Source organism: Talpa occidentalis, unplaced genomic scaffold (genome assembly GCF_014898055.3).
Source record: "Talpa occidentalis isolate TD23 unplaced genomic scaffold, MPIMG_talOcc4v2.1 talOcc4.17, whole genome shotgun sequence".
Taxonomy (NCBI): domain Eukaryota; kingdom Metazoa; phylum Chordata; class Mammalia; order Eulipotyphla; family Talpidae; genus Talpa; species Talpa occidentalis.
Window position 1 is genome coordinate 49,470,790 of NW_023601754.1, and position 19,584 is coordinate 49,490,373.

Genomic DNA, 19,584 nt, shown 5'->3' on the forward strand with positions numbered 1-19,584 from the left:
TAGCGACGGCCTCCTCCCGCGGGCCTGAGTCAATCACTAGTGGCCCTGCCCCCGACGCTAGCGGGCTCGGCTGCCGATTGGCTGGCTCGCCTGCCGGTCTCCCTGCCCACCATCTCATTGGCCTGTGCCCCTCGGACTTCCGTGCGCAAGTTTCAGAGCCCGCTCGGACGCCTCAGCGCTGTTTATTGATGCTGGGGGGACAGACACTGGGCAGGGACTTGGGGGCCCTGGAACTCTCCGAATCGCAGGGTGGGAAGGGCGCGGGCCTTCTCCGGTTGTGCCGTGTTGTAGAGGACGTCGCCTGGGGCATCTCAGAGTGGGACGTCACCCCAGCCGGTCTGGGAGGTCAAAGAGTCGCCCGGGCCGAGCTCAGCGCCACGGCGCGCTGTGCCAGGAAGACTTTATTCTGGGCTTCCTGGGGTGAAAGATAAAGAGAGGTGGCGGTGAGACGCATCCCTCTCCCCCAAGCCCCTTCCCATCCATATTCCCGGGGAGCCCTTCTCAGGCACCCCACTTGGCTCACCATCTCCATCTGACGTTTGAGTGCAGAGATGAGACGTCCGTATGAGTTAGCCAGAGCCAGGGTATACGCCATCAGGATGCTAGAGGAGACCGGAATGACAGCCGCTCGCGAAACGCTCTTGCCAGTGTCACTGACTTACGATGCCTTTGAAACCGCGGGCCTGGATCTCTAACTTCAGACCCAGGAAGGCCAATTTCCATCCGACTCCTCCCTCTGACCAGGAGTCCAGGCCCCCAGCCTCCTCCCTCAGACCTAAGAGTCCAGGCCCCCGTTCTCCCTCCCAGGAGTTTGGGTCCCCAGTTCCCTCCTTTCTTAGACACACATGCAGCAGGGTCCCCAGATCCCACACATTCAAACTCAGACCTGAAAGTCTGAACCTCCTCACCTGGAGATCAGCAGAAGGGGCACAGCAAAAGCCTGGGTGCCCAGGAAGAAGAGAAAATTCTGGGCCGTCTCAGGGAGGTCACAAATAGATTTGGGGATCTGGTCCCAGATGGATGACTGTCCCCGGAATGGACCGCACAGCTTAGAAGGTGGGATCCTGAAGTCAGAGGCAGGCAGAGCTCAACATAGTCAAGAGTCAGCGTCTTGGATGAGGGTGAGGGAAGGGAGAGAGGCAGGCACCTCCCACACTTACAGGAAGATGCTGTAAAGAACAGGAACAGCAGACATGGCCAGACCCAGGAGGAGGACCAAAGGGAAGAAGAAATTTGCAGTGGAAGCTCGAAAGGTGCGCGAGGCCGGGGAGCAGGCGGAAAAAAGTATGAACTGGAGGGGAGAGGAGGGGAAAGCAGTGTGAGCTCCAGCCTCTCCTTTTTCACCATCCAGTAACCCTGGCCCCCAGCCCTGTCTCAGTCAGGACCCAGGAGTCCTCATTTTTTTCCCACCATCAGACCCAGGAGTCAGTACCCCGCCCCTCATCCCTCAAACCTAAAAGTCAGGATGACCTACACCCCTTCTCTCACACCCAGTGCCCTCCCCTCTCAGGACTCAGTAGTCTGGGGCCCCAGCATCCTCATCCTGTAGGACCCTGAAGTCACACCCCTCAGTCCCCACCTCACCCAGCACCCAGACCCTCCTGCTTCGCCGCACCCAAGGATCCTCCCTCCCCCTCACCTTCTTTAAATAGAAAAGCAGCAGGAACTTGGCCGCATTGAGTAGGGGCAGGAGAGGACAGAAAAAACTGCCCACCCAGACCACCGTCTGTGCATAGATGAGCCCCAGCACCTCGTCGGGCACCTGGAACTCCCGTGATCCCAACATGCGTCCCAGAGCTCCGGGACAGAGGCCACCGCACAGCCTGAGGGGCAGGACCAGCTGAGTCAGGGGTGCGCCACCCGTGATTTCCAAGCTTCTCCCCTCCCGCCCTATGGGAAGTGCGGTTCTGGAGGGGGTGTGCCCAAGGGACGGCGCCTGCTTGCCAGGTAGGGGTGTGGTCAGAGAGAAGATCACCTAACACTAAAAGGGGCAGAGGCTGAGGACCTGGCCTAAAGAAACTGAGCAGTCAGAGGCCGGGATGGAAAGGGGCGGGGCAAAGGGAGTGGATGAGGAGCGGGGATCTCACTTCAGGGGCAACTGGATGAGGAACGTGACGGCGAATCCAGTCAGCAGATCAAAGAGCATAAGTTTGTACATCTCTTGCCCCAGTCGAGTCTCCCAGCACTGAGAAAAGAAGAAACCAGGCAGAAAGACCTCAGGACCCAGGCACCTAAAGGCCTGAGCCCTTGAGTCTCCAAATTGCTAGCACATGGGCATAGTATCAGCACTTTGTCTGGATAGGTCCATACCCCCGTCCCCAAAGGGAGGACATTCTAGCACCTCAAGCTCCTCTTTCCTCCCCGAACCAGGAGTCTAGACCCCAGCTTCCCATTTCCTTCCAGGACCTAGGAGTCCTAGCGCCCCTCCACCCCAGTCCTTCCTACCGGAAACTCTTTGGAATTATAGCCACAGAGTTTGCACTGCTCTTCCTCAGGATTGCCGCTGCAAGTGATCTGATCCCAGAGAGAGAAGAGCAAGACCATCAGGGAGGCCAGGCGGAGAAACACCGTCCTGGCAAGGGCAAGCAAGAGGAAGGGAAATCAGCACGGACCAAGCATCCACCGCGTGCCAGGACCTTCCTGCTGGGAAACACTCACAATTCTCCCATTTCACAGATGAAGACATTGAGGCTCAATGACGGAGCATGAGAATTTGCATCCAGATCTCACATCTCACTGGATCCCATGTCCCCCAGATGTCTTATCTGCTAAACTGTGTCTTTTGACCAGCCTCGCCAGCATTCCCGCCCACCCCAGAAGGCTGGAACCTTAGCAGGACAAGAGCAATCTGGCGGCTCCTGGTGTAGCCCTCTATCGGGGCGAGGAGCTTGAACACGGGTGGCAGCACGAAGTTGAACCCGGAAATGAAGGCGGACGGAAGGTAATCCACCCCCAGCGCTACCAGTGGTGTCTTCTGGACAAAGGCCATTTTCTGTGAGGGAAGGAGGGTGGGCCAAGAGATGACGCTGTTGGGTCTTGCAGGAGCCAGTCTAAGGTGCTCCCCCAGCCTCTTCTTCCTTGAGGACCCGGAAGCCTTGGGTCCTAATATGCCTCCCCAACCCCTCCTCTGTAAGAACCCGGGAATCATAAAGTTAATCCCCTTCACCCTTGGAAATGTAGGTTTCAAGATTGTGTCCCCTCTTTCCCCTCAAGAGCCTTCCGCACCTTTAGCTCCACGGTGTACTCCGTAACCCAGTAGATACCATAGAAGGCGGCGCCCAGAAGCGCCATCACTACCAGGTTGAGCAGCACCCTCACTGACCACAGCCTGACTTGCTGCCCCAGGGTCCGCACTGCAGCCTTTTGCCGCACCTTCGCTTCCTCCAGTTCCACCTGAGAGGAGAGATGTCTAATCACGCCCCATTCCCCTACGTCCAGTGGTCCAGCATCCCGCCTTGACTTGAAGGGAAGCCACACTGCCCCTCTAGACTTCTGTGATCCTTGTCATACCCCTCCCGGTGATGATCTAGCTCTCCCGGCCCCTTCCTTCCACGGCCCTGCCGGGCTCCCTAGCTGCACCCCTTCATCGTCCTGCTCAGCACCCCAGCCACACCCCTGCATGGCTCCATACAACACTGGAGCCTGGTGAGAATTACAGGTCTACTTTATCAAGCCCTTCCTGGCCGTACCCATCTCTTTACACCAAGGGGCTTTGGGCCCCATCCCCTTCCTGCAGCTGTTTTTCCTGTACCTTTTGACCTTAGGCAAGCCTACCCTGGTCACCACCCAGCCCACACGTTCCCCCAAGGCCCACCTCCTGAGGAGAAAGCTCCGCTCAACATCTACCTGGAGCTCCGACTCTGGTCTAGGCCCCACTCCCACTCTGGCGGTAGACCCTGCCCCCTAGGCCCACCTGCAACTCAAAGCGGATGTTGCGCTGTCGCAGCTGCACATAGACATCTCCACAGAGGCCAAAGTCCCAGGCGGAGAACACCCGGTGACTGTAGCTGGTCAGAGCCCCCGACTCAGCCAACAATGTCTGCTTCAGCCCACGCACGGAGCTAAGAGAGAGGAGACGGGGTGTGGCAGGAGCCTGAGGGAGAGCCGTTGGGCCAGGGCCAACGGAAGAGTTTAGAGATACCCCGAGGAAGGCATACTGGAACTCAGGGACAGAACTCCAGAGGGAAGGACCAGGGGTGGATGGAGAGGGACAAAGATACTAGGGAGAGACAGACTTCAAGGGGACATTGAGACTCCAATGGGGACAGACTAAAGAACAGGAGACAAAGACTCAGAAGGAGGAAAAGAGACCTAGAAAGCAGGAGTCCAGGAAATAAGAGAGAGGGCCTCCCTGGTGGCGCAAGGGCTTGAGCACAGCACTGTGAAGATGTCCGCAGCCTCTGCAGCATGGGTTCCATCCCCAGCCAGGGAGCTACCCACAGGGCCCAGCAGACCTCTCCTGTCTCCCCACTGTTCCCCTCAGCAGTGAATTTCAGTAAATCTGCCCATTCTGCTCCCCACTGTGTCTCTGGTGAATCCTCTCACCACCACCGCCACCCCCACCTCCGGCCTGTACTCCAGTTCCTGTCTGCATAAATACATTTTACATTTTTTTAAAATTGATTTCAATTCACAGAGAAAGGGGTAACAGAGAAGGGCTCCGGATTCTTGGGGAGAGGGCCTCCTCCACCATGACTCCCCTTCCACCCACCAGAGAAGGGGGTCTGGGATCCCACGTGTCACTGACCGATGCAGGATGAGCAGCAGGCAGAGGAGGCCAATGGCGAAGACAGAGCACAGGTAGGTGACCGCCAGGGGGTTGCGGCTCGGGTAGAACCCGTAGAAGAGAGGTGACCATTCTAGATAGCCCTAGGGAGGGGAGGACAGAGAGGGGTCACCGTGGAGTAAGGCGGCTGGAGGGTACCGGGAGCAGGAGATGGAAGGGCCACCAGGGCACTGGGGGTTTCAGAGGTCGGCTCCCAGGGACCAGGGCACTCACCTGTCCCGAGAGCAAGTTGAAGAGTTGGCTGGAGAAGGAGACCAGGCCCTGTTGTGTGGGGTTGTAGGTGCCACACGTCGTGGAGTTGCCACCTGGGGGCCCCGGGGGAGCTTGTCCCACCCAGGTGGGCAGCAGCGTCAAGCACACCTTGAGCACGGAGGCCAGCACATTGAGAAGCAGCAGGAAGCGCAGCAGCGAGAAGTAGGACTCGGTGCCAGCGCCATATTGGCCTGCGGTGGGGGTGCAGCAGAAAGGCCTGGGGTCCTAACCCCTCCCCTCCCAGCCTCCAGGGTCCAGATCCCCAGCCCCTCCTCCCACGTAGCCAGGAGTCTGGCCACAGCCCAAGATGCCACCCGCAGCCCCACCGCACCCCCTATCTTCTTCAGCGTCCACGACCAGGGTTTCAAGGTGTGCAGGCCTTTCCGAAGCTTCTCTTTGGATCTCCGAAGCTGTCGGGCCCAGTGGGTGGCTCTGGATCCCGAGGCTTGAGCCTCTTGGTCCCTGGTGTATCTCTGCCTGGGCAGGAAACAGAGTCAGACAGAAAGTGAAGGCCCCAGCAGTCCCCACGTGGAAGCCACTCAAGTGGAGAAACATCGTGCCATTGATGGGGTGGTCCTGGGGCCCAGGTAAGCCGCAGCAGGGAGACTCCCACCTCGGGTGGAGGGGAAGCAGGCTGCAACTGGCTACTGATCGACAGGGCAGCAGCTCTGCTCTTTAAGGAGCGAGCATGGGGGTGAAACGGGAAAGAAAAGCAAGTTTGGGAAGAGGTTCTGGGAGGTGCAGAGAGGGACGCAGAGAGGCAGTGCATGCTCCCCGCTGCAACCTTGCTCCTCTTTCTCCCTTCCACACCCCCCAGCATATTTGCTTTCTCAGTACTTAGCGCCTATGTCAAGGCTTCTGCGTTTCTCTATAGGCTAATTGCAAGAAAAACAATGCAAACAAACAAACAAAAAAAAGACAGGAGGAAAATGTGATACTGTGATTTATAACAAGAAATATTTATATTTGGCATTTGCCCCCATTCCAGGCACACAGCTCCTAAAAACCTTGGCATATCCTCAGTGATACTGAGAGCGGTCCAGGTGTCTGCGCGTTGACAACGCTTTCAACGGCACCCGAGTTTACCTCGAGGCCTTGGCTTTGGCGGCAGGGAGGATGCGTACAGGCTGTCTGGGAACCGAGCTGAGCGTAAAGGGCGGGGCCTGCGCGGGAAGGAGCACCGCGGGAGATGGGATCTGCCCCCAGTGAGGTAATCCGGCACACCCAGGTAATAAAGCCTTCACTAAACCGCAAAGGACGGGTTCGGAGAGCTTCTGGGTGGGTGGACACATGGAGATTCGAGGGTGGTGCCCTGGAGCTGGCATGGGAGCTCCGTGCCCTTTTCCCATATCCCGCTCTCTACATCTCTTTCATGTGGCTGTTCTGAGTTATCCCCTTTTATAACAAACCGGTGGTCTAGTGAGTGCAGGTTTCCCCGATTCCTGTGAGCTGCTCTGGCAAGCTAACTGCCGCCTATAGCCAGTCAGTCAGAAGCGCAGGCTACAGCCTGGACGTGGGCTGGCATCTGAGGTGGGGAGGCAGCGGGTTGGCCAAGCCCTTACCCAGCGAAAGCCTGGGAGCTCCACTGTTGGCCCTCCTCCTCCTCCTCCTCCGGGGCTCCCCAGGGCAGCACCCCGGGACTTCACACTGTCCCCCAGTAAATCATGGGAGAATTTCAATAGTCAGACACGCTGCTGGTATTAGGAAATAGCTTGGTGGTTTGGAAAAGCTGCTCCCCCCAGGGATTGATCCCAGAATTGTAGAACAAAAGGATGATTACTTCCAGGCCTCTCAGAGAGGCGCACAGCACTCCATTCTCAGAAGGGCCATAGTTGTTCAACAACAGGTCCAGCGTTTCCCTTGACACTGTGCCTGGCAAATCATGTAGCGTCGAGAGGAAGAAGTGAAGGGCAACAGGCTGTGAGGGGGAGGCCAAGACGGACACAAAGGGGAGAGGAAAGATAGAGACAATAGATGCAGCGGGAAACTGAGGCAAAGGTGGGCTTGGAGGCAGAGAAGAGCGTCCCTGAGACATGGAAACTGGGAGGCAGAGAAGCAGACTCGGACGGGAGAAAAGGAATCCACCCGGGCAGAGGGAAACAGGGCAGACTGATGGACAGGGACCCAACAAGGCGGAGGTGGCACGCGCCCCACAGCGGGGGTATCCCCCACAGCGGGGGAGGGCCTCACCTGTGTGCTCGCCTGGCCTCCATGGGCCAGGGCAGTTCCCGGGAAGGGTGGGCCTGCAGTTCATTTTGGGCAGCTTCAGCGAAGGCCTGGGAGCTCCACTGCTGGTCCCCGTCCTCCTCCTGGAGGGCTCCCCAGGGCAGCACCCCGGGGCCTCGATACCGAAGTGTAGCAGCACTGGGGAGCTCATTCAGCACAGAGGACAGTGCCCGGCCTGGAGCAAGAGGCGGGGTGCTGGGAAGACCCAGGAGTCCAGATCCCCAGCCTCCTCTGTCAGACCTAGGAGACCAGATCCCCAGCCCCTCCCCAAGTGCCCACGTGTGGCACCCCCAGAACCCTGCTACCCCAGCAATGAATCCTGCAACTTTACCCCCTGTATTCTGGATTTTAGGACCTTGGCTCCTCTTGTTCCTCAAATATCTGTGTCCCAGTCCTAGCTCTTCTCCTTCCCTCCCACAAAGCTCAAATCTGGATCTCAGTACCCCTCCTCCCCCAACTAGGCGTCCCAGCCTTCTCCCCAGAAACCCAGCAATCGAAACCCCTCCCCCTCCGCCCTCTGGACCCAGAGCCCAGGCCTTGGTGGCTCTCCTCCCTGGGGACTTCTACCTAATTTGGGGGGCTAGACCTGACCTCCCCCCTGCTCCCCGACCTGCTCGGGCTTCCCGGGGTGCAGGCCACCTCCCAGAGGAGCCCCGGGGCTCAGGGTCCCAGGCTGGGCTCTCGTCCATGGCCCCAGGCACTGCTGCGCTTCCGTCTCCTGGAGCCACTGGGGCGGGGACTGCCCCAGGTGCGGGAGGAATGGGGCGGGTCTGCACCTGGCCGCCAGGTGGCCCAAGGACTGCCGAGCACTTCCTGTTCTCTAGTTCTGGGCAGGCAAGCCCGCAGGTGCCCGCCCGGCTTCTGGGAGCCTGGCTGGCAGCTGGCACCCCCACGATCGGAATCGGGCTGGCAGCCGGCACCCCCACAGACACTCGGACACAGCATCTTTGTGTGACACTTTATTGGGGGAGACTGTTGAATTCCGAGCCTGTCTTAGGCCAGAGGATGACAAGGGTGGCAGGAGCGGTGGGACCCCGTGGTAGCTGATGCAACCCGTAGGATCAGAGGGCCCAAGGCCTGCTCATCAGCGCCCGTGTTTCCCCCACGTGGAAGGGAAGCTTAGACCCCTCCCAGCTCTGAAATACTGGTTGGCTGAGGAGGAGCAAGAGCTGCGAGAAAGGCACTTCCCACTCCCAGAACGTGTCCTGAAGCTACGTTCCCACACCATGGCCCAAAGGGAATTGGTCCCTGAAACCACGTGGGAAGGGCAGCACGCTCTGAAAATCTGGACACAGGCACAGGGACCCGGGCACACTCCTGTCTGGACAGCTTCACTTTACGGGCGGGAAACTGCCCTTCTGGAGACCGGGCCAGAGGTGAGGTAGCAGGGGGTTGTCCCCCTACCCAGACCTGTGCTTTATGGGAGGCCAGGGTTGTGCTGGGGAAGTGGGAATCCTCTCCAGGCCCCAAGTCAAATGAGGGTTCTTTCTGGCAAAGGAGGCGGCAGCCTGGTTCACAGAATTCCCAGGCAAAAGCTTGGTGGCTGGGCCGCAGGCAGAAGGGGCAGGATGGCAGCTTATTCCTCCCGGAGCTTTTCCGGCGCGAGGCCAGCAGCGGCCTGGGAGGCCGGCTTCCGACGGCTGGGGCTTCCTCCACCCAGAGCCAGCCCCAGCACCAGCGCAGCCAGGGCCAGGACGTGGATGCAGAAGTAGATGGAGGCCCAGTACCGCAGCGTGTCGCGCAGCGAGAGCAGCACGAAGCCCATGCACATGTAGTCGTAGGCCCGCATCTTCAGGAACCAGTGCGCCCAGTCCCAAGCCTTCTGGCCCTCGGGGTTAAGCCGCCCCCGCAGGGCCGACTCCAACCTGCCCTCGGCGGCCAGGCACAGCGGGATGGTCAGGAAGCTTAGGTAGTAGCCAGGGTGGAGGCCGTGCCAGTAGGCGCTCAGCAGCATGGTCCAGGCACTCCTGGGGAGGGGCTGGGAGTTAGGACCAGGATAGTCCCTGCCCTCCACCCTTAGACCAGGAGTCCAGGCCCCCGGCCCCTCCTCCCTCCGAATAGGGAATGCAGACCCCCAGCCACCTCCTCCCTCAGACCAGGAGTCCAGACCCCCAGCCCCTTCTCCATCAGACCAGAGACTCTCTTCTGGAGCCCAATAACTCTCCCCAGCATCCATTTGTCTCAGGATGGAGGAACCCTAGTTTCTAGCTGCTTCCTCCTTGAGGGATGCAGGGTATATTCCTGACCCGTGAAGATTCAGAGATGTTTGGCCACAATCTCTTCTGCGGTCCCCAGCGTGGGGGCCCAGCGTCCATGAAAAGGCTGAACCGGCCTGTTGCTGTCAGGGAGAACTTTCCTTCAACTTTCCTTCCCTCCCTTCTTAGACAATTTCCCTGAAATTGTCCTTGGGACGATTTCTGTGTCCTTGGGAGATAAATGTAAATCTTCAGGGAAAAAAAGCCTAACAAGCCTCCAGAAGCACTGCCATCCAGGAACTGCCCCCGGCGGCCTGGAAGTCATCTCTTGGAACCAGACAAGACAAGGGAGACAGGGCGCACATCTCCCCGCCCCTGTTGGGGTTCATCCTAAGCTTGGCCCCAGCTGTGACCACTTGCTTATCCTAGAGACAGGAGTTTTATTCTTCCTTCAGATAGACACTTGGCTGCCCACAGTACCCGGCGAACCGGGGATGAAAGGCGCAGCAAGCAGGCTGGGAAGTCCTCTAATTTGGGGCCAAAGCATCCTTGCGCTCTAGAAATTCTAGATTCTATCTCAAACATAGACAGAATGTTGCAATCTGGCTGACTGCTTATTCACTACGAAACTGGCTCCTCTCTTTCCTACTCATGGTGGAGAGAAGATTCTGTGGGATTTAAAAATTCCCCCTAAGGCGGGGAACAGGACAGCAGCTTGGCTCTCCCCGGTGCAGTGAATGTGCCCCTCGCTTCTCCTCTGCTGCTCCTCTTGAGCCCACACAGTTCCAGCTTTCCCTTCTACTCTCCAAAGGCGCCCATCAGGGTTGCCAAGGTAACCAGAGCCCACAGCCTCTCATCCCACTGCCCCAGAGCTTATACCTGCAGCACAGCTGATCCCTCCTTCCTTGAGCCTCTGGCGCCCTGGGCTTCCCTCAGGAATCAGCTCTTCCCTAATCTCTCCTTCCCTCTTGCTGGCTGCGTCTCCGCTGGCTCCTTCTCTAGGTCCCTAGTCTCCACCAGGAGTCTCAATCTCAGAGTTACTGCTCTTTGGAGCTGATCACTTGGGGAGGAGGGTGGTGGCACCCACCAGGTGCCAGCACAACCTCTCTTTGAAGACCAAAAAACTCTCAGATACTACCCAATGCCCCCTGGGGGTATGGCTCTCACCCGCACTTGGTAGTCCCCTGTCTTAACACCTGAAGCACCCCATGCTTTGACCTTATCCTGAGACGGGAGCTGCAAGTATCACCTCTACCTGAGAGTGCTCAAGTGTCTGCTTCTCACACCACCCTCCCTGTACACACCAGAATCACATAATTAATGGCCTCCCCGCACAACCCCCGCCCCAGAAATCCAAGAGTTGCCTCAAAGTTAGTGGGACTCAGCCCAAGTCTCACTTCCGCATCTTCCCCACTCCAGAAACTTCTTCCTGCCCAGGCTGTCCCCCTTCCAGGCAAATGGCCCACCTGGCCCTCCATCAGGCACCAGGCCTCACGTCCAGTTTGTGCCATGTCCGACCCATCCACTCATTTCCAGCCACTGTCCACTCCTCTGCAGGGACATCCTCTCCCACCTGGCCAGCCCCACAGGCCTCTGAATTTGTCTCCCCGCTTTACCTCCTGCCCCTCCCCCCCACTCCACTCCCCACACCAAGCCGAGCAGACTTTAAACCATACACCCGGGGTCACGTACCCAGGTAGTGGCGCTCCCGAGTAGCCATCATCAATGGCTTTATTTTGAGAATGCGCGTTCTGAGCGCATCTGGTGGCACTCGGCAGGTAACCCAACCCCTGAGCCTCGGTCTCCTCATCTGTAACTGGGGGATGACTTGTCTCAGCTGTTTACATGGGGACTGAAGCCAAGGGAGTAAAATATGGAGGCACGCGGGTCTCTACCCATGGGTGACGGACATAGACGTGTTTGACTTTTTGTCTTAAAAAATACTACTCTGGGGGTGATAAGGGTCCCTACTGCCTAAGGTTGTAAAAATAACCATGTCCCACATAAACTGACCACCCAGGAAATACCGGCAGGGTGAAGTGGTGAAAGCGAACACGAAGCGAGCGCGCGGCTGTCAGCACCTCGGCAAGCGCGCGTCGCACTGGACCTGACGGTCCTCCCATCAGCCTAGGAAATGGTAACAGCATTAACCCCCTCGAAGGGTCGAGGCCAACATTTGGGAAAGTCCGGCTACTGAGTCCACAGGGTTGAATCTCTGGAAGGAGGCTGCATTTACAGAAATCGAAACCAGGGGTCACAGAAGGGGAACTACTGATGCCAGAGTAACACCAACCTGACGGCCCAACCCCAGGCCTAAGGCGCTGCGACTCCGACTCCCGTGCGCCTTGGGGAGAGGCTGGCTGAAGAGGCAGAGGCTGCCCAGGGTGCTCCCGGGAGATGTAGTTCTGCCGCGGCCTCCCGGGCAGGAAGGACTCACCTGAAGACGTAAGAGCGAGCAGGCGCGCTCTTGTAGATGTACTGTGCCAGCCACCACTGCACCGTCATGTTCCAGTACCGCATGCCATCCCGCACCCGCACGCAGAAGTCCGTGCCGTAGCAGTCGATGTTGCGGATGGTCTCATAGTCGTACTCCAAGGAGGCCGCCTTCTCCGGACTGGGGGGTGGAGGATGAGGGTGGGGGACAGACATGCAGCTCAGCCAGGCCTCCTCCCACTGCTGGCTACTGTCCCAGCCCCGCTGCTAAGGAGGGGGTCATGGGCTGACATATTTGCTAGGGCAACAGGGGAGGGTAGCCCAGAGGGAGCCTTTGGGGGGAGTCCTGGGGGCACAATTCAACAGCAATGGGTTTCTCTTAAACGGGGCCTGCGACAGCCACGAAAACCGTGGAAAGGCTACGGTTGCGAAGCTACGAGTCCTTAGCAGCCTCACCCTTCACTAGTCTCAGATGCTAGGGAAGGGCCATTCCTTGGCACCTGAGCTCAGGGTATTTAGAGATACCTGTAAGTGTGCGCCCTTCTAGGTGGTCAGACACTGTGGTTGCTAATGAAAGGGCATCCCTAACAACGAGGGGGTTCGTGGATTGCTAGGGAGATGTGCCGAGCCCAAGGACAGCAGGATGATCTCTGTTGCTAGGGAAAGGGCATTCCTTGGCAACCAGGTCTAGCTGGTTTTAGAAAAGCTTCTACAAGGACCTTTCCTTGATCAGAACCCTGCTACCCTCCCCCACCCACAAAGCCGGCACTCTCCGACCAACAGAAAGGAGAAAAAAACAAAAAACATAAAAGGGCCTTTCCTGCTATTGGTCTTTGTGATTGTTTGAGTAGTGGGGAATATGCTTGGCCCCGTGAACTCTGCTTCTGATCACAGGAGGGATGCCATCAGGGTTGGCTTCATCAGGTTGCTTCACCTTTTTCTGGGGTACACTCTAGCCACAGGAGCAGTGACGATAAATTTGTGTTGAATGGCATTTCACTGTGGGCATGGCCCTAGCAAGGAGTCGTCCTCAGAACTACAGAGGGCTGCTCCCCTAGTCCCACCCCAGCCCTGGGTGGTAGAGACTATGGCTGTTAAGAGCGGAGAGCACAGTCCACTCCCAGTTGCTAGGGGGAGCCAGTTCCCTGTCAACACAGGAGGGATACTTCCTTAGCAACAAGAGGGCCTGTGGTTATCAGCAGTCTGCCTTACCTAGCAATGAAGGTGCTGGGGGTGGCAATACCAGAATCAAGGACAACCCAGAGTTACCAGGGGGCTTCCTGAGCAATGGTTGCTCGGAATGGTATCTTCCCCTCCAACACACCAGAGGACAGCACAGTTAGGGATGCCATTTCCATAGAAACGGGGCAACGATAGGCTGTGAGGACATCCCAGGGGGAGGATGCTGGCTCGTAGCAACTAAGGGGATGCTATTTCTATAGCAACAAAGAACATGCCTTTTGTGAGGAAAGGGTGGACCCTGGTTGCTAAGAAACCTGCTTCCCTAGCAAACTGGGATGGTCCAGTTGCTAGGGAACCACTTCCTTAGCAACAAAGGGCTACCCATCCTGGGCAACCAGGAATCATCTGGTTATTGGGGTAATCCTTTAGGGCGGCACAGGTGCTAAAGATCCCACTTTCCTTTTTCAAGTCACAGAGACCGAGTCTCCATCCCAAGGGGATGACAAGCTAGCAACAGGGGCAGTCTGTGGGTGTCAGGAGGACTGTCTCCCTAAGACAGGGGAAAGCGGGCTGTGGTGGCGAGAAGTGACACTGCCAACCACTCGTGGTGGGCCCGCCCCCTTCTCCCCACTCTCCTCCCGGCTAGGGGCAGGGCCAGCCCCCGCTGAGGGGGCCAGCCTGGTCTTGGGCAGCCTCCCTCCCGCCGCCTGACCTGCTGGGGGGTGGGCATTGGAGGGTGGGGCCGCCCCCGGCCCGGGCTTTGGCGGCCACGGGGTAGGCCCCGAAGCCGGCGGCAATGCAGCCGCACTCGGCGGCAATCCAGGCCACGTAGAAGCGCATGCGGAAGGCGAAGAAGACGGGTATCATGTAGAAGAGGCGGGCGGGCAGCGGGCGGGCGTAGAAGGCGTCCTCACGCACGGCCTCCAGTGGGAAGAGGTGGGAGGACAGCAGGAAGAGCAGGCCAAAGAGCGGGCCGGCCAGGCGCGGCGCAGCAGAGGCCGCAGGCTGGGCACGGCCCCGGGGAAGGGCTGCTCCAGCCAGTCCAGGTAGGTGCGGTAGCGGAAGAACGGGCCTGTGGCAGGAGGGAGGCCGGGGTCAGAGTCTGAACCCATGGGGAAGTGGGCAGAGCTCCAGTCTGCAGGCGGGCCTGGGGTGTGGGAGGTGAGGGGGTGAGGGGGTTCAGAGCAAGAGGACAATGGGGTAGAGACAGAGAGAGGCAGCAGAGACCGGGGGTGGAGGCATGATGTCCAGAGGGAGGGGCCGGACACCCAGAGAGAAAGGCACAAAGAACTGGAGGGGCGGGGAGGAATACAGGGAGACAGACAGACAATTACAGAGAGGGACACAGACTCCCAAGAATGAGCGGTACCGGGGTGCCGAGACAAGTGGAGACAGACCCCAAGAGACAGGGGTGGTCTGGGTCTAAAGGACAGCAGGAAGTGAGCAGTGTGAAAAGTCGGGGTGCTGGGCAGACTCACGGGGGATCTCCAGCAGGGAAGTGTTGGGACCCCAGTCACCCTTTCTTAAGACTCCTCTGGCTGCTGCGCAGAGCGGGACACTAACAGGAACGGGACAGGCAGCGATGGTAAGAAGAGGGCCTGGCCGAGGAGGCAGCCATGGGAATTAAGACACGTGACGGGCATTGAAAGCCAGAGAGGTCACAAAGCCACACCAATAGCGTGTGGCACCACTGATAAAAGCTCAGACAAGAGAAAGTGAGTGGTTGTCAGGACTGGGGGAAGAGGGAGGTTTGGGGGCTGACGGCTAAGGGTGCGAGGTTTCATTCTGGGGCGACGACACTCCTCCGCAGTGGTGAAAGTTACCCTACTCTGTGGCTAGTCTAACACCAAGCAACACAGCAGGGAGAACTCGAAAAGTTGTTAAAAACACTGAAAACCTATATGGTCAACACGGGAAAATAAAATAGTTTCTGAATTGAACATGGGATAGTAACAGCAAACCAAAGGGTGCCCCAGTGGGCCTCCTTGGTGGCGCAGGGGTTAAAGTCTCAGCACTATCAAGCTATGGGAAACCACTGCGGCCTGATTTCGATCCCTGGCCAGGGAGCCGACCCACAGGGTGCAGCAGACCTCTCCTGTCTCCCTGCTGCTCCCCTTAGCAGTGGATTTCAGTGGATCTGCCTATTCTGCTCCCCACTCTGCCTCTGGTGAATCCTCTCGCCCCCCGCACCTCTGGCCTACACCCCTGTTCTTGTATGCATAAATAAAATAAATCTAAAAGAAATATAAAAACAAAGCATGCCCCAGTGGCCAAAAGCTACAAATGTGGTGGCCAGCCCCTGAGATAGCACTCACAAAGTAGGAGCAACTTAATCACTTCAAGAGATTAAGTGGTAAAATGTCTCTGCTCTTCTGAAAATTAAGAATGAAAAATTAAGACATGTTTTTAAAGATCAAACACATCTACAGAGTCTCTACAGTGAGCCAGACAGGATGGTTCAGACCATCTACCTAGTCAATTATGTGATGATGGTCAAACTGTGGTTTTCATGGTCACAAAATGAGTAAAAAAATCTCAGGAAAAAGAAAATGGGATCCTAAACTAAGAATATGTTGCCAGGGTGGTGAAAACACCAAGTTCAAGTTGATCTCTCTCTTCATCTGTTTGCTTCCCATCAGCTACAAGGAATCACTTAGCAGAACAGTCTGTCCCCACTCTGGAGAAGCCATGGGACAGTGGGGGAGTCAGACCCAGACCTGGGAGCAGAGGCTCATCCCCAGAGCTGGAGATGCTGGAACAGAGGGTGGGAACCCACAACAGGGACGCTGGCAGGAGATGGGGTACAGGAGACAGCCCTGGGGACGGGAGGAGCCAGCGCTCACCGGTCATGATTCCCACGTAGCAGTAGCTGTAGCTGAGCGTCTCCATCAGAGAGGGCACGTCCGGCAGCAGCCCCAGGCTGGGCCCCTTGCTGAAGCCAGTGGCCAGCTCCTTCCGCTGGGCCAGATGCAGGTCCTGGACTTCACTGGCCAGGCTCACCAGCTGGGGGAAGGGGGTGTGGGTGGGGACAGGTCAGACCGGGGTCCTTCCTCACACCCACCTCCCCAGCTGCAAAAGGGAGCTGAGCGTCTGCACTGAGGGCAGCTGGGAGAATCTCGAGTGGTGAGTAAGGGTTTTAGTCCGATAAGCTGGGGGGCTTTCCCCTGGGATCATTCCTGTTGCTCTGGGTTTTCCCTGAAGTCTGAGCCTTTAGATACTACCCAGATCCTCACGGACTACCTCTAATTCTGTCCCGTCCAGACTTCTTCCCCCACCTCAAACTTATTCATCAACGTGCCTTTTGTCATCAATACTCTGATGTCTTCTGGGCACCTCTCAAATTTCCCACCTCCACTGTGGAATGTGGTTTCACCTACTCTTTGAAGCGCAAATTGATCCTCTTTCCAGTCTCCCCCTCGTAAATGTCACCACCATCCTCTCTGGACCCCTGATCTGTAAGTCCTCAAGTCTCTGAGTGTGGACTGGGTATGCTCTACTGCCCCTCCCAGACCCCAGGCTGCTATGCGCGAACAGGCCTTGGTCTTCAGGCCTCTTCTGCTTTGTCTGGTGGGAGGCCCATGTGGAAATGGAGGAAGGCAGGATGAGGGCAGCACTGGGGCTCCCTTGTAAGAACATCTTGGGTTGACAGACCTTTATGGACTGTCTCCAGGTGGTGGATCTATGGCCTCCCCAAGCCTTTCCTTCCAGGTTCCACCACTGGCTCCTTTTCTCGGCCCCTTGGGCCCAGGCTCCCACATCGACCCTCCTGGCTCCTCTACATCCTGCCCCACTGGTGTAAATAGGAATGCCTCAAATTGCCCTAAATGCAGCGGGCTCCAAGTTTGCCTGACTGTGCTGGACTGGGATAAGGACCCTTTCTCATCCCAGCCTGTGCGAAATTCTCAGCCTCAAGTGAGCGTTTTTAAATGTGTACATCTGCCTGCATGACCTCTCGTGCCAAAAAGGTGACAACAAACCAGAAAACCTCTTCCGGTGCCTCCTGGATCCACAAAAAGGTGTCTAGACTCCTCACGTTGGCCAACGAGGCCCTATGGACGCTCTCCTTCCTTCTCCTGAGGGAAAGTCGGCAAGGCTGGCGTGGATGCAAGGCGGCTGGCTGAGCAACCTTGCATACACGCTGCTCCCTGCATCCCAAAGGCTCTTCCTCCAAGCCTCCCCTGAGCCTACCAAGCCTGGCCTTGAACCCCCATAGGGCACTGGAATCCAAAGACACCCACTGCACTACCTGTCACACAGTTCTGGCCACTGATAGGTCCTTGAGGCCCGGCACTGAGTAGGGAGGCATGACTTTTCAGTCTGGCCGAGGCCTGGGACTCTGTTTTCACCCATTTTCCCAGGTGGTTTCAAGTCAGACTTGGGTGTTCCGGTTTGAAGTCCTATTAAGCCTTTCCTCCCCAGTGTGGGTCTTTTCTCCCTAGCAAGATGGCTTGCTGCAGAGATGCAAGGAGCACATGGGTAGGACCCTTAGCTCTGGCTCCCACTGTTACGTTACTTGGGGATACATCTTTACCCCAGGGAAGAGAGAGCGGCAATGTCCCACCTGGCCCCAGGGTTTGGGAGATAAAATTTCACACACCCCCATGTATCCTCCCCACAGTGGCTTCCAGGAGGGGGTGAAGTTGGGGAGGATGGAGGGCAGGATGGAGTCTGACCTTCAGTGTCAGCAGCAGCTGGACGGCATTGGTGAAGGGCGTGGGAGTGGGCAGGCCCAGCAGACTGAGCGCGCGGAAGAACAGGAGGTAGGAGAAGGTCCAGGCCAGGGCCAGGGCATGGCAGGAGCTGGGCAAAGGCAGGAGGCTGCTGTGCTGGGCACAGGGATCTGGCCTTGGCCTCCCCCAGATTCTAGCTACAAAGTCTCCCCACCTCCCCAGACCAGAAATGGGGGCGGGGAAGATGGAATGTGAGCATGACGGAAACAGAATAAAAGGCACAGCCACTTAGAAACGTGAGGTAACAAAGAAGAGCATGAAGAGGGATTAAGGGGAGCATCAGGGTGAAGCATCAGGGAGCATCAACCCTCCATTTTTTTCTGGAAGAAGGGGAAAAAAGAGGAGGGAGGAGAGACAGAGAGAGGAGAGAGACAGGAAGAGGAATAGAGATGGAGAGAGGGAGGAAAAGGAGGAGAGAGGGGGAAGGAAGAGGAATATGAATGACGGCAGAACCAGCAGACAAGTAAGGTCCCCCTCTCTCCCTAGTCCACGACATGGAGGCACAGGATGGGGACAAACACACGGGGCAAGACCCAGACAAGGCAGGAGGCGAAGGAAAGTTGAAGACACAACGACCCGGCAATTGCAGAGATAAACAAGACACCCAGAGAACCAGCCAGAAATGAAGGAAGCCCCCAAGGGGAAACAGGTTGCTTCTTGCTTCCTTCTCCCCCTCCAGTCTCCCTCCACCCACCCCCAAATCTCACCAGGGCTGGGCCTGAATGAGTGCCCAGGTCCCAAGGATGGTGATCAGAGAATGTAAGGTGTGGGGGCCACAGGTGAATAAGGTGAGCCCCAGGCCCACAGCTGCTGCCCCCCATCTCTTCAAGCCGGGTCCTGCAGGGAGAAAGGACAGCATAAGACTAGAACCTTCCAAAGGGTCCCCCGCCTGGGTCCTCCCCCCTTATTTTCCACTGGAGAAGGAACCTGACTCACCAGCTTTCTTAAAGAGGAAGCCGATGGGGATGGAGATAAGAAGAACCACCAGATATGTCCATTCTTCAGGCGACATGGTCTGGGGGAGGGGCAGGTGATAAGAACCCAGGACTGAGGGGGGGTCCCCTTCTCCTTCAGGAAATTCATGAATCCGCACCCCCCCCCCATTGTTGAAGTTCATGGAGCCTGTCTCGGCTCTTTGACAACACTGGAATCGGACCCTTTCCAGGTACTTCCTCCTTGGAGGATGGAGTCGTCCACCCCCGGGCCCCCCTGGTTTGACATCCTAGGCCTCCAGTTCTCTTCTCCTTTGAGAACCCAGGATTCCAGGCCCCCAACATCCTCGTTCGAGGATCCAGGAACCGCCGCTCCAGCCAGATTCCTTCCCCCCGCCCCTCCCTCTTCGAGAACCCTCCACTCCAGACCCCCCAGACCTTCTTCCAGAGGACCAGGAGTCCAAGCATCCAGCCGCCCCCTCTCTGGGAGCTGAGGCCCCGGCTCCCTAAGGGCCGGCAGCGGCCCCCAGCCCAGCCGGGTCGCGTGCACCCCGCGCGGGTCAGATCCTCCCCGGCAAAGCCACAGGCAGTTACGCCACCTCCAGCCGGCCGCGCGCCCGGCGCCGCCCCCGCACCCGGCCGCCCGCCGCCCCGCAGCGACCCCACCCCGCCCCGCCCCGCCCCGCCGCGCCGCGGGGGCGCCCCGGGCCCGCAGCCCACCTGGGCCCGCGGCTCCGCGCCGCGCGCGGGCAGGAGGCGGCCGAGCAGAGCCCGCCGGCCCCGCCACGCCTCCCCCGCCCCGCCCGGCCCGCGCCCCCGCTCCCGTCGGGGGTCTGTCGGGAAGGCGG

At 58.1% G+C, this 19,584-nt stretch overlaps 2 protein-coding genes and 1 long non-coding RNA gene across 5 annotated transcripts; 1 reads left to right on the forward strand and 2 right to left on the reverse strand.

The window, feature by feature from the left end:
* The first annotated feature begins 61 nt into the window (after positions 1-61).
* On the forward strand, positions 62-7,204 carry LOC119249728 (uncharacterized). Of its 3 annotated transcripts, none has more exons than XR_008552582.1 (5): positions 62-1,851; positions 2,496-2,941; positions 4,637-4,800; positions 5,386-5,625; positions 6,027-7,204. It is a non-coding gene; the product is annotated as an uncharacterized LOC119249728 (long non-coding RNA). The 3 variants fall into 3 exon arrangements; XR_008552583.1 differs by having other exon boundaries at positions 62-1,253; positions 1,653-1,851; positions 4,637-5,625; XR_008552581.1 differs by having other exon boundaries at positions 4,637-5,625.
* On the reverse strand, positions 167-7,953 carry TMC4 (transmembrane channel like 4). Its single transcript, XM_037517176.1, has 15 exons — positions 7,875-7,953; positions 7,229-7,439; positions 5,370-5,515; positions 5,000-5,229; positions 4,748-4,869; positions 3,914-4,061; positions 3,226-3,393; positions 2,829-2,992; positions 2,446-2,572; positions 2,088-2,185; positions 1,640-1,823; positions 1,161-1,291; positions 909-1,064; positions 524-602; positions 167-415 (listed from the first exon to the last, which is right to left on the reverse strand). The coding sequence occupies exons 1-15, from the start codon at positions 7,951-7,953 to the stop codon at positions 347-349; spliced, it is 2,112 nt and encodes a 703-aa protein (XP_037373073.1). The 3' UTR covers positions 167-346.
* Positions 7,954-8,190: 237 nt separating this feature from the next.
* Positions 8,191-19,504, reverse strand: MBOAT7 (membrane bound O-acyltransferase domain containing 7). Its single transcript, XM_037517178.2, is given in 9 exon segments — positions 8,191-9,231; positions 11,897-12,073; positions 13,787-14,048; positions 14,051-14,146; positions 15,918-16,077; positions 17,748-17,874; positions 18,512-18,641; positions 18,741-18,819; positions 19,457-19,504. Coding segments are annotated over 8 exon segments (1,419 nt in total). The 5' UTR covers positions 18,817-18,819; positions 19,457-19,504; the 3' UTR covers positions 8,191-8,840.
* Positions 19,505-19,584: the final 80 nt, after the last annotated feature.

Coding starts and splice junctions, on each gene's coding strand:
- TMC4 (XM_037517176.1), bottom strand. CDS start 7,953: ATGGACGAGAGCCCAGCCTGGGACCCTGAGCCCCGGGGCTCCTCTGGG. Junction 1,292..1,639: donor TGCTTTTCTATTTAAAGAAG/GTGAGGGGGAGG, acceptor TCTCCCCTCCAG/TTCATACTTTTTTCCGCCTG. Junction 603..908: donor CCCCTTCTGCTGATCTCCAG/GTGAGGAGGTTC, acceptor GGTCTCCTCTAG/CATCCTGATGGCGTATACCC.